The 12,617-nt window shown below is 41.5% G+C and overlaps 1 protein-coding gene across 4 annotated transcripts in view; it reads right to left on the bottom strand.

The window, feature by feature from the left end:
• The window catches only part of APTX (aprataxin), a 32,582-nt gene continuing 19,965 nt past the window's right edge, over nt 1-12,617 (bottom strand). For 2 of the 4 annotated variants that reach the window (XM_079790285.1, XM_079790284.1), the window contains 7 exons: nt 10,667-10,803; nt 8,984-9,030; nt 8,445-8,747; nt 7,759-7,818; nt 6,764-6,990; nt 1,378-1,481; nt 1-631 (listed from right to left, as the gene is read on the bottom strand). In XM_079790285.1, coding sequence (XP_079646411.1) covers nt 477-631; nt 1,378-1,481; nt 6,764-6,990; nt 7,759-7,818; nt 8,445-8,747; nt 8,984-9,030; nt 10,667-10,799 — 1,029 coding nt within the window. In that variant the 5' untranslated portion in view covers nt 10,800-10,803 and the 3' untranslated portion in view covers nt 1-476. The remainder of the gene's footprint in view (nt 632-1,377; nt 1,482-6,763; nt 6,991-7,758; nt 7,819-8,444; nt 8,748-8,983; nt 9,031-10,666; nt 10,804-12,617) is intronic. The other 2 variants (XM_079790287.1, XM_079790286.1) reach the window with 2 other exon arrangements.

Below are 12,617 nucleotides of genomic sequence, written 5' to 3'. Positions count from 1 at the left end.
TGTAATTTAAAAAAATTTTTTTAATTAAATAAGATCAGAGAACTAGATCAATGCCTTCAGGATAAACAAGAGACCCCTCCGGCTGCTCTAAAGAAAGGGTACCTCGTGCCTCCGGGAGGGAGGATAAATATAAGGAACAGAAACATATTATCTGCCCTCTACTTCCATATCCTGCATTAGATCAGTTTGTTCCCGTTAGAGCTGATGTGGGTCCTGGAGATGGTGGTCAGGCCTATCCCAGCCATCCTCGCCAACCAGAGAACACTTCCATGACAAACCCAAATTCCTAACTCCTGACCTATTTTGAGTCACCCCACATTTTGCCACTTAAGAATAGAACAAACTTTGTTTAAAAAAAAAAAAAAGCCTGTATTTTTAATTTAAGAAATAAAAGTTCACAAGCAATCCAGAACAGGTGCCAGGAGTTTGCTCTAAACAATCACCATACTTGCTGCAGAAGTTCAGGTTCCACAGAATCACTCTGGCCAGTGCTTCCTGAGATGCTCTTTCAGCTGAGGAATGGAAGGCAGCAGCTGCTGGCACTCATGACAACGCAGGGGCTGCTTCAAGAGCTCAGGCATACCATCTCGGACAGTTACTCTGCCAGCCTCTTGTATCATCTTGATCACAGCTGCAAGCAAGGAAAAAAAGTTCAGAGCCTAGCTGATCTGGAAAGCCAATACAAAGAAAAAAAAATCTGACCCCAAATAAATATATGCCAGGTATCCTAAAGCTAGTAAATTTGAGGTTAGACTCATTGCTGGGGAAAGGGGCTTGATCAAATTCTCAATCTGAGCAACCTATTTTGGATATTACATTCCGTTAAGATACATTCTAAGCAACCCCTGTTACTATGTCAGAGCCTTATCACAGTGCTTTACTACTGACTGACCTTTGGTTGATGGCAGCTGTCACTGTTAATCCCCCAGCATACTGAACTTCCACAGAATATACACTGGGAAATGTTCCTCTGCACACACGCCCTTCCCCTATTAATTAAACACTCCTAACACAAGGCAGACCGATGCTCCTGCTCAGCTGATGGCAGAAGAGACATAGAACTGTTCAGAGTTTTCATATCTATGAACTCCAATAATTCTCAGAACAATTTTTAAGTACCCTGGTATTATAATAAAACACCTTTTTGACCCTGATATAACAGCTTTCTAGGTCCCCAAAGATGGCTGCTCACAGCAAACTGACAATCCCACTACAATTCAAATAATCCAGTTTCTTTTAGTGGGGCCCTCTTTATAGGGAACATAAAGTTAAATATGGGTTTTTGAGACCAGATTATTATTTAGGGAAATAACCAAGTCAAATATAAGAATAGCTGAGAAAATGAACCAAATGTGAAAACAAAAGAATACTGTTTACCTTGAGATTCTAGGAAGTATTCTGTATTAAAAGAATTCCAATGTTTTTTGTTTTTAAGGCACGGAGAATCAAAATCCTGGCTGATCACATGAAGGTGTACATGGCTAGTTGAGAGGGGGGGAAATAGATGATTAAATCCATGAAAGACTATGGTTAAATTAAAAGGACAAACAGTAAAAGTATGGGTATGTAAAATATTGACTGTTTCCATTCAATTCAATTCATTCATTCACTTGAGAATATTTAATGCTCATTATCTACCTACTAGGGCCACACACTGTTCTAGCACTGGGAATTTAGCAGTGAACAAAATGGGAAAGACCTCTGTCCATATAGAAATTATATTATCATGAGGGGAGACAAATAAAGTATAAGTAAACCAATCAACAAGGAGAATTCAAATAATTAACATTGCTTAGAAAATAATAAAACAGAGAAATGTGATAGAATGCCGAGGGGGTAGAGGTTGCCTCTTTAACTAGCTTAGGGTGTTCAGGGAAGGTCTCTCCCAGGCAGTGATTTGAGCTGAGAAAGCCGTCAGGCAAGCTAAGAATCTTTGGGGAAAGAGTATTTCAGAGAGCGGGGAGGCTAAGTGCAAAAGGCCCTGAGATGAGAAAGAGCTTGATACAACCAAGGAACAGAAAGATAATATGGCCAGAATGACTGGAGCCTTGGAGCAGAGATTAGGTAGGAGCCAGATCATAAGGGTCTTATAGGTCAGCAAGGGGTTTGCACTATATTCTGATTATATTGAAGAGCCATTAAGGATTTTAAGCAGAGGAGTGCTACTATCTGAGTTATACTTTTTAAAGATGATTCTTGCTGCCGGGAGAAAGGACTATGAAGTGGGTAAGGATGGATACAGAGACCTAGCAGTCCAAGTCAGAAATAATCAAATCTTAGACTAGAGCTATAATAGCTGAGATGACAAGAAGCAATCCAATTTTTAATATATTTTGGAATAGGACTTATTAATGAATTGGATGTGGGTTTGGGGAGTTGCCACCTACTGAGATAGAGAAGCTTATGGGAAAAGCAGATTTGAGAATGAAATCAAGAGTTTGCTGTTCAACTTGTTAAACCAGGTAGGAAGCCTTTTTGTATAGCTTTGAGTAATAGCTAGTGTTGTTCAAGGGTCAACTGTACTAGAATTGAACAAATAAGTAAATTTAGTGTAACTAATGAGAGCCAAATTTCTCACTGTTGGAGAAAGAAGTTATAATAACAGAAATCGGAAGACAAGAATGAACCTTGTGGAGTTGGACTGGAATAAGAGGTATCACTATGAATTCATAGTTTTCTTTTTTTTTTTTTAAATATATTTTATTGATTTTTTACAGAGAGGAAGAGAGAGGGATAGAGAGTTAGAAACATCGATGAGAGAGAAACATCGATCAGCTGCCTCTTGCACAACCCCTACTGGGGATGTGCCCGCAACCAAGGTACATGCCCTTGTCCGGAATCGAACCTGGGACTCTTGAGTCCGCAGGCCAACGCTCTATCCACTGAGCCAAACCGGTTTCAGCTGAATTCATAGTTTTCATATACACACACAGGTAAATAAATAGAGAGGTGTGTGTTACCAGTGCAGGTTAGGATTCATGCATTTATTTCCTAGCTCTATCTACTAGGAGCAAAAACACCCTAGAATCAACATTACAGAAACCTAGTACCCAAGTCTTGGTTTATAAATATCCAATAAAAGGAACAAGGGCTCTTGGCAGAAGTGGTTCATTCCAAGGCTATAATGAGCCAGGAACATCTTATTCCAGAAAATAAGTGCTCAAAACATGTTGGAGGTATGTCAAAGTGCTACAGGGGCCAGCCAAAAGGAGCATCCAATGATCAAAGCTGGAATGACTTGAGCAACAAAATAAATAATGACAGACTGAGTTAAAACTTATAGAATAAAATAAATATCCATGAATCTGCACTGATAATTGAATAAATATGTAATTGGGGCAGGGATTGGGGGGAGGGGTGCTCTTCCACATGGAAGAAATGTAATTAATAAATTAGAAGGGCCCTAGCCGGTTGCTCAGTTGTTAAAGTGCCAGCCCTTGGACTGAAGGGTCTCATGCTCGATTCCAGTCAAGGCAGTACCTCGGTTGCAGGCTTCATCCCCAGCCCTGGACAGGGCACATGCGGGAGGCAACCAATCGATGTGTCTCTCTCACATAGATGTTTCTCTCTCTCTGTCTCTCCCTGTCCCTTCCACTCTCTCTAAAAATCAATGGGTGAGTATTAATAAAAAACAAAAAATAAATAAATTAGAAGGAATGAGGGAAACATAAAGTCACCATTAGGTAAACACCATAGTAATAACTATTGCAGGCCAGATACCAATAGAGACGCTAAAAGTACTGGGCAAAAGTTTGAACAGAAATACGATAGTAGCATAGTCTCAAAATATTCAATAGTAACTTTGAGTAGAGAAACCTGGCAGATACCACCTTACAAAGTGATCAAGGTTAACATCATGAGTAATAAAACATCTTGACATCATGCACTCCTTGCTATGAGGCACTGAAATGGACATATCACTTCTGTGGCATGTTGGCAAGAAGAGAAAAAAGCATAATCTCAATCTAATCATGAAAAATCATCAGACAAACCCAAACTGAGAGATATCCTATAAGATAACTAGCTATTACTCATCAAAAGTGTCAAGGTCGCCCTAACTGGTTTGGCTCAGTGGATAGAGCATTGGCCTGCGGACTGAAGGGTCCCAGGTTCGATTCTGGTCAAGGGTATGTACCTTGGTTATAGGCACATCATCCGTAGGGGGTGTGCAGGAGGCAGCTGATTGATGTTTCTAACTATCCCTCTCCCTTCCTCTCTGTGAAACATCAATAAAATATATATATATTTTAAAAAGTGTCAAGGTCATGAAAACCAGAAAAGGAAGAGGAAGTGTCACAGATTAGGGGAGACTAAGGAGAGACAATAAATTCAATTGCAGGACCTTAGATCGAATTCTGGAGCAGAAAAGGATTTAAGAAAAATGGGTGACTATGGATAAGGGGGGGGGGAGGGTGATGGGGAGATCTGGGGGGGAAAAAAGGAGAAACAATTGTAATAATCTGAACAATAAAGATTTATTTAAATTTAAAAAAAAATAAAGTAATCTTGGTTGTAAAAAAAAAAAAGAAAAATGGGTGAAATTCGAATAAGGTTTACAGTTTAATTAGTGGTGTTATGGAAGATTTTTGTCCTGCTTCACACTTTGTGTTTTTATATTTTCTAAATTTAAAATATATTACTTTTACAATAGACAAAATGATTTGTTACCTTTTCCTTTCTATAAACTTCATTCAAAATTATATAATAAAGAGTGGTCATAAAAGAGTATGTAAGTGACAACTTTACTTACTGCTCATTTTGTTTCCCACCCACACCTGCCATAGCTCTTGCTTTTAGCATTCTCCTTAGCACAACAGTATTCATTATATGAAAAAGGCACGGACACCATGGTTACTATGTGAAAAGGGCTCTGTAATCATTAGCTGTTAGTCACAGGCTCTGAAGCATTAGGGAAATAGGACTATGGGTGACATGCAAGAATCTCAAAATCATTTCGCAGACCAAAGAAAGCCAGAATGAAAAAGAGCACACATTACATGGTTCCATTTACATGAGAACAGACTAAACCAATTATGCTGAAAGAAGTTATAACAATGCTTGCGGAGGATTAACTGGAAAGAGCACAAAGGTGCTTCCTGGGATGAGATGATAGAAATGTTCTGTATCTTGATCAGAGTGATAGTTGCATGGTATGTACATTTGTCAAAACTGATCAAACTATAAATCTTATTATACATTTTATTCTATACTAGAGGCCCAGCGCACGATTCAATCGTGCGGGTAGGGTCCCTAGGCCTAGCCTCCTGCGATCAGGGCCATCTTCTGCCTGTTCGCCAGTCCCCAGGCCCAATGCTGCCTCCGCCGCCGCCACTGAGCTGCCAGGCTGTTGGGATCACCAGCTCATCCCCAGCCGCTGCCGCTGCTGCTGGGGCTTGAGGCGCTGACGAAGGGGAGCACGGCAGGGGATCCGGGTGCGGACAACCGGCTCCCCGCCTCCGATGGCAGCGGAGCTGGGCAGGGGATCCGGGTGCGGACAACCGGCTCCCCGCCTCTGATGGCAGCGGAGCTGGGTGTCCAGGGTGTCCGAGGCAGCCCCCCTCAGCGGCCGCCAATCCAGCCGTTGGGGGGGGGGGGGGGGCGCGGGAGTCCCGCGCCTCTCAATGGCCGGATGTGCCACCCCGAGTCCCACCCCCCAGCCTCCCACCGCCCAATCGTGGACGTAGCGGAGTGATGGTTATTTGCATATTGCCTTTTTATTATGAAGGATACGTTATACGTCCTTTTAAAAGAAAGAGTATTGATGGGGGGACATATGTGGCACAAAAATTTCATTACATTAAAGTAGCCAGTAATCTAAGTCATAATTACCCATCTAAAAAAAAAGTGAAGAATAATGGTGCTTATTAAAAAGAACCCTAAGATATTCTGATACATGGTACAACATGGATGAACTTTGAAGAATTATCTTAAGTGAAATAAGCCAGTCACAAAAAGACAGATCCTATATAATTCCACTTATATGAGGTACCTAAAGTAGTTAAAGTCATAGAGACAGAAACCAGATTGGTGGTTTTGAGCGGTTGGGGGAGGAAGGAAGATGGTAGTGTGGGAAGAAAGTTCTAGAAATAGTGGTGATAGTTGCACAATGTAAATGTACTTAATGCCATTAAACTAGACCTTGAACATGGTTAAAGTGGTAAATTTAATGCTATATTTTATTGCAAAAAAAAAAAAAAAAAAACCCCAAGATAAAAACTCTGAAATCCATTACTCTGCTTATCTCGTTCAGGTAATTTATCCTGTGGAGAACTGCCTTGGATGCATTCTTTGAAAAGAATCAATCCTTCCTTTCTGAATCCTTCTGGGAATGAGCCAGGCTCTGCACTTTTCTCTCATTTTATCTTACATCTTAGATCTACTAAGCTGTTAGGACAGAAATCAGTGATGTTTGTGTCCTTCAGAGCAATGGTCCTTAATCACTTAGGAGTTTCTGAACAGTCACTGACTACAATTCTTTAATTCTTCATCCCGGTGTAATAAAGCTACTTCGTCTAGTTCATAAATTAGGTCCTCAGAGGTTTACACTTTGAGAGGAACAAAAAAAAAGTATGTAACCGAATTACAAGCAGAAGTAGGAACTCAAGGCTTACAGGCAAGTCAGACAGAAGAACGGAAGTTTCAGCTCACCTGCCGTGGAAACCCCCCTGGGCCTTGCAGCTAACAGCACACGCAGCAGACCCAGGCTGAATCCATCTCCACCTACACATAATCAGGATGCACCAGCCCTCCCCACAGGGCTTACCTCATGCTGGGAATGGCGTGGTAGCCCAATCGGAAGCGGAGTTTGCTGGACCCAGCAACATTTGCAATCACCTTTTCCCCCACAGTATGCATATGTTTGAGGAGCTCAAGATGTTCTCTGGTCACAGCCTTCAGACTGGAAATTGAGGCCCATGGTAAGACCAGCCAGTGGTGACGAGCCTTGGGGTATTTATCCTTAATCACCACCACCTGCTCATCTTTGTAAACCTAGCAGAGAGGCAAAGGAGAAGGAAACAGACATTTTCCATGCATCTTCTGTGCCAGGTGCTGTTATATATTCATTAACTCACTTAATCCCACCACAATCTTCTGTAAAAGTTTTTAGTATCCCAATTTTGACAGATGAAAGCACAGAGACTCAGATAAGTTGAGTGTCTTATGCAAAGTCACAGTTACTAAGCAGGAAATCTAAGATTGCAACCCCAACTTTAGTCTGTGTTTTAATCACCACACTACACAGAAGATGCACAGTACGAAGTAGTTGCTAAGGATCTGATGTGAAATCCCTCCAGGCATCAATTAAATGCTCCCTTCTCCACTCTACCACAGCAGACCATATGACATCTGCACGTGTGTTCCAAGACACTCTCAGATCTGGCCCCTTGTCATCCCAGGAGATAATTTAAGAACTCAAAGACCCCTCCTAGGGTGATACCGGACTATTAATCCCAGGATAGGCCAGTAACCACAGTCATATTATCTGATGCTCCTGAAAGGGACCACAGTAAGGTTAACTCAACTTCCCTTAATAGTATGCAGAAATTTAAGAAGAACAAGGCAGAGGGGATATTCATTTGAAGAACTTAGTTTCTTTCCAAAGAATTTCAGGTGCTCACTTATTGGCAATGAGAAAAGCTACTTGTTCTCACAAATAGCCCAATAAAACAAATCTCATTCAGAAACACTGATGGCCTTTGATTTCATTTATAGTTATGACCTCTGACGATTATTTCAATGCCAAAATTTTATTCTGACCTGCATTTTGGGATCCTGCATAGAAATCTTCAAGCCCTGACTCCAGTGGCCCAATGATTCCTAAAACAATAAAGAGCAATGAAAATCTCAAATGCCAATAGTTAAATTTGGCATTAGTTCACATTGAATGTCAGCAAAGTCCAACCAAACTTGGAAATAAAGTTAATTTTTAAGAACTAAACTATATCCCCTTTATATCAAACTTATGCCTTTGTAATCATAAGCCAGCCCCATTTTCTCCCTATATCCAGAGCTGCATGTCTAGACAGAGGCTGGAAATGCCAGAGTGTGAACCACATCTTCTGTCCTCTCCCACTCCATCTAAGCCTGACTAGGTTTCCACTTTGACATCAGGATGTGAATCACATGATCTATGAAAAGTGTTCCAATGCTAACCTTCTAGAAATACAAATGACTGACACATTTTAGTAGCTCAGTGTTAAGTATATTCCATTATCGCCCTACCTTCAAGTGGCTTACCTCAGGAATTCAAGAGAAAAGCACATAAAGGGACATTCACCCAAGTGACTGGTGAAACAAACAAGTGACTCTTTCATCTTGGTTAATAACCCCTATCATGGTTAATAACCCCTCACGTGTGCCTGGCTTTAGAGTGTACAAAACAATTAAGCCATCATTATATCTCATTTAATCTCCACATCATCTATCAAGCAAACTACCCTCACCTTTTTGGTAGATTCATCTGTCCCCTTGTTTGGGGGCACAAAGCATTGGCTAGGGTCACTCCCAGGTACCAGTCCTGTACTGGGCTCAGCTTCCTGGGCAGCATCCCTTTCTAAGGAATCGCTGTTGCCTGACCTCTTTCTCTTCCTGTGTGTTTCCAGGCCAGGGCTCTTTGCCTCTTCCTCGAATTCTACAATATACGGATAAAGTTCATTCACAATGTGGAGAACCTGGCCAGGCTGCAGCTTCACCTCTTGGTCCTTCCCAATTATGACTGAGTCAATGCTGCTGGGATTGACCCCTACCTATGAAATAATCAGAAGGTAATTACAAAAAAAGCAACAATTCCATCACTAATAGAGCCACTATTATGTTAACCACTTACTATGTGCCAGGAACTATGCTTAATGTTCACTTATATTACTCCATCACTTCCACACATGACTGAGAAGACTTACTGGCTGGCAATGACACTCTAAAGTCAATAGCCTAAGAAAATCATCAAGTATAAAATGGAAATTCAAGTCACAAACAGACATACCTGCTTTACCTTGACATATCCTTTGTTACACTCTGCTTTCAACTGCACTGGAAGAGATTAAAAAAAGTCAAACCCAAATACCATGAAGAACCAGGCACTTGCTCCTATTCTCTCTATAGGACAATGAAGCCTCAAGAAGGCAACTTGACATGGGTTTCCTCAAAGGCCTATGAGCAAAACTGCCCATTATACAGGTGACTGGGGCTCCAAATCCTTCCATAAAATGTCCAACAGGTCATCATAAATTAAAACTTTATTTTCTTCAATCAGAGAGTATTAGAATGATGGGACTATCTGTTTATTTTCTAAATTTACAGAATCAAACACTTTAAAAAAAAGTCCAACAGTGTACATACTCCCTTAGCTACTGCTAATATCCCTAAGAGGCAGCTTCACTGAGTCTCCACAAGTCTTCCTATTCCAGAGCCCTTGGCCCACCTGGGACCACAGTCAGGGAAGGGGACCCACTTCTCTTACAAGCTCTTCACTCAAGATTAAATCAGGCTTCCGCTATTATATAAAGCTATCAGATGCCTTTAACAGAGAAAGGGGCAAATGATACATTCCGGAAAAACAGACGTTCAGCTGGCCTTGGGTAGGAGGAGTGGAGAGAATAGTCTAGAAAGAGGAACAGTCAGAACAATCTGAGCATGTGTGGGAAGAAGTAACATTTATCACTCATGTTCAGGTAAGTAAGATAGGGAACAAAGAAGAGAGACACCACAGCTGCTCTCCAGAGAGGACAGGCAGAGGACAGGCGGACACACACACTGCCATTGTGACCAGGGGGACAGAGAGTGAGAAGCAGCGTCTGCCTATGTATCTTGGGCCTAGCCAGGTCAAGCATGACTTTTTTTTCACCCATTTAGATTAACTCATGTGGCAAAACCAATAATCCGTGCTGCAGACTCCAAACCTCAGAAAACCCTGCTCTGGGGAACATACTGCAGGTGGGAGGCCTGGTAGCAGTGAGCATGTCCAGAAGTTTATAGGCAAAAAAATGAGGTATATGGTAAGGCTTTTTCCTAAGGACTTTCATTTCATTAAGTTCCAGGGATGACACTTCAAGAGCTAGATACTATCCCCTTATAAAGATACCACCCTCTGGGAAAGATAGAGGTCAGGAGGTAGATGGGGGGAGATTAACTGGGAAACTTATATGTATATATGCATTGCCCAGGGACACAGACAATGGTGTGGTGAAGGCCTGGGAGGGGTGGGTGCCAGGTAGAGGGAGTCAACGAGGAAAAAAACAAAGGGGACATTTATAATACTTTCAACAATAAAGATAAATTTTTAAAATAAATAAAAATACCACCCTCTGTATGAGGCAATATGTAAAGGATGGAACCATCCCATCACTTCTCAGACACAGTTTCAGCCTGGAGATCCCAGAATTCAACTGTCTCACTTCCCAACTTGGACCCTTCCTAGACAAAGCAGGGTGCAGGACTCCACCACCAATAGGAAGGACCCGCCTGTTCCCAACACTGAATAGTAACTGCTTTCAGAGGATGGAATCGGGAGTGAACGGGCCCGGTGTTGGCTAAGAGCCCTGTTCCTGAGTTTTGTTTATGGCAGACCAAAGGTTTTCCATCATGACCACCCAGAAAATGCGCACCTTTGGTTATCACTACTCTAAGGAACCGAGCAGGTGCTCTCCACAGTCTTGTGACCAGTTACCTTGCTGTCGAGAACATTTCTTATCAGTGATCTTGGTCTCTGGGCCACGCCCAACCACGACTGCTTCCAAATGTGGAAGTTTGATTCGCTGGTGACGGTTGTCCTGTCTCACCAACCAGCACACCCGCATCATGACTCTGAGAGACAAAACAGAAGAGAATCATGGAAAAACCAGCACAGGTCCTCCAGGGCCACACCCCAGATACCACACATGCCATATACCATCTGTTCATCTTGAGGCAAGTGACTTCACCTCCCTAGTCTCATTTCCTCACATGTACAATGTGATAATGACAGGATTCATATGGCTGTTGTGAGAATTAACTAAGAAAACATGGGTAAAGTATTCACCTCTGTGACTGAATCATGCCAAGCAATCAAATTTGTTATATTTATTGATATACTTTATGTGCTGGGCATCAGGCTACAGGTTGAGGACCAAAGAATGATTAAACATTGTCCCTATTCTTCTGAGGCTTGGAGTACAATGGGACACATAGACTCATATACCAATTATTAAAATGTAATGTGATGAGCATGTAAGAAGGAAGTAACCAAATATGGCATTAGCTCAGGCAAAGGGATGACTGACTCGCAGAGAGTATCAAAAAAGATTTGTGAAAAGGGATATTTATAATGGGTTTTAAAGGACTGAAAAGGAGTTTGCCTGGCAAAAAACTAAGGACATAGAAGAGAAGCTATTCTTTAGTCTATAGGCACTTTTTGTGTATTTGAAGGTTTCCCTTCTTTAACTGACAGAACATACTGATGTTAGAATGATGTTTTGCTGCCATCTGCCAGAAGACTGTCATAATAAATATGCAAACATGCAATTTCCAAGTATGACTGCAGCACCTTTGTGCAATACACAACTTGCACAATAGTGGAGGTGCTGGCATTCTTTTGAAAAACAACCCTTAAGGCCATGTAGAGTTTCAGCAGAAGAGAAAGACAAGAAATTCTGCCTGAGCAAAGGCAGAACAAAGGGGATGGAGAGGAAGAACAGCCAGAAGAAATCATGAAGGTAGACTTAATTACTGACTGCATTTGGGGAATGACAAATGAGGAAAGGGAGATAACCAGGATTCCTAATTTGGAAATACCCATTAACCAAAAGGAAAAATATAGAGACATAATTTGGGGATAAACGTAGGTAAAGAAGAGATGCTTTCAGATTAAAACACAATTAGATTAAGTTGCCTATGAAAGATCCAAGGGTCAAGGTGGGATGGATGGGTACAGATGATAATTAAATCTCCTTGTATACAGACTGCATCACTGTCCATCCCTTCAGAAAATTTGGAGGAAGGCTCTTTGGAGATCACTGCCCTGGGTTAGGCCTGGTCTTATACTTCTATAGCCCCTGGTGTTCAGCATTCTTTTATCAAATGCATACTATGTGCTAGACATTTGCTAAATATCTCATTTATATCGCCTCATTTAATCTTCACAACAACTCTCAATGCAAGGAAGCGAAAATTTAAGGCTTAGAGAAGATACTAGTAAGTAATGTGTTCAAGTCATACAGCCAATGTGTGCCAGAGACAGGATTTGAATTAATTCCAAAGAGCAGGTTCTTTTTTATTTTTAATATATTTTTATTGATTTCAGAGAGGAAGGGAGAGGGAGAGATAGAAACATCAGTGATGAGAGAATTATTGATCGGCTGCCTTCTGCACACCCCCTACTGGGGATGGAGCTCACAACCCGGGTATGTGCCCTTGACCAGAATCGAACCAGGGACCCTTCTGTCCACAGGTCGACACTCTATCCACTGAGCCAAACCAGCTAGGGCCAAAGAACAGGTTCTTAATCACTGCACCATATACCTTTTCTCTTCACTCATTTGATCATTCAATCAAAATTACTGCATGCCCACTATGTTCCTTGTGCCAACCTAGTGCTAGGAGTAAAGACATAATACATTTCACTTGCACTGTATGTTACAGGT

Source organism: Cnephaeus nilssonii, assembly GCF_951640355.1.
Source record: "Cnephaeus nilssonii genome assembly, chromosome: 14".
Taxonomy (NCBI): Eukaryota; Metazoa; Chordata; class Mammalia; order Chiroptera; family Vespertilionidae; genus Cnephaeus; species Cnephaeus nilssonii.
This window is presented reverse-complemented; position numbering and strand designations above follow the sequence as displayed.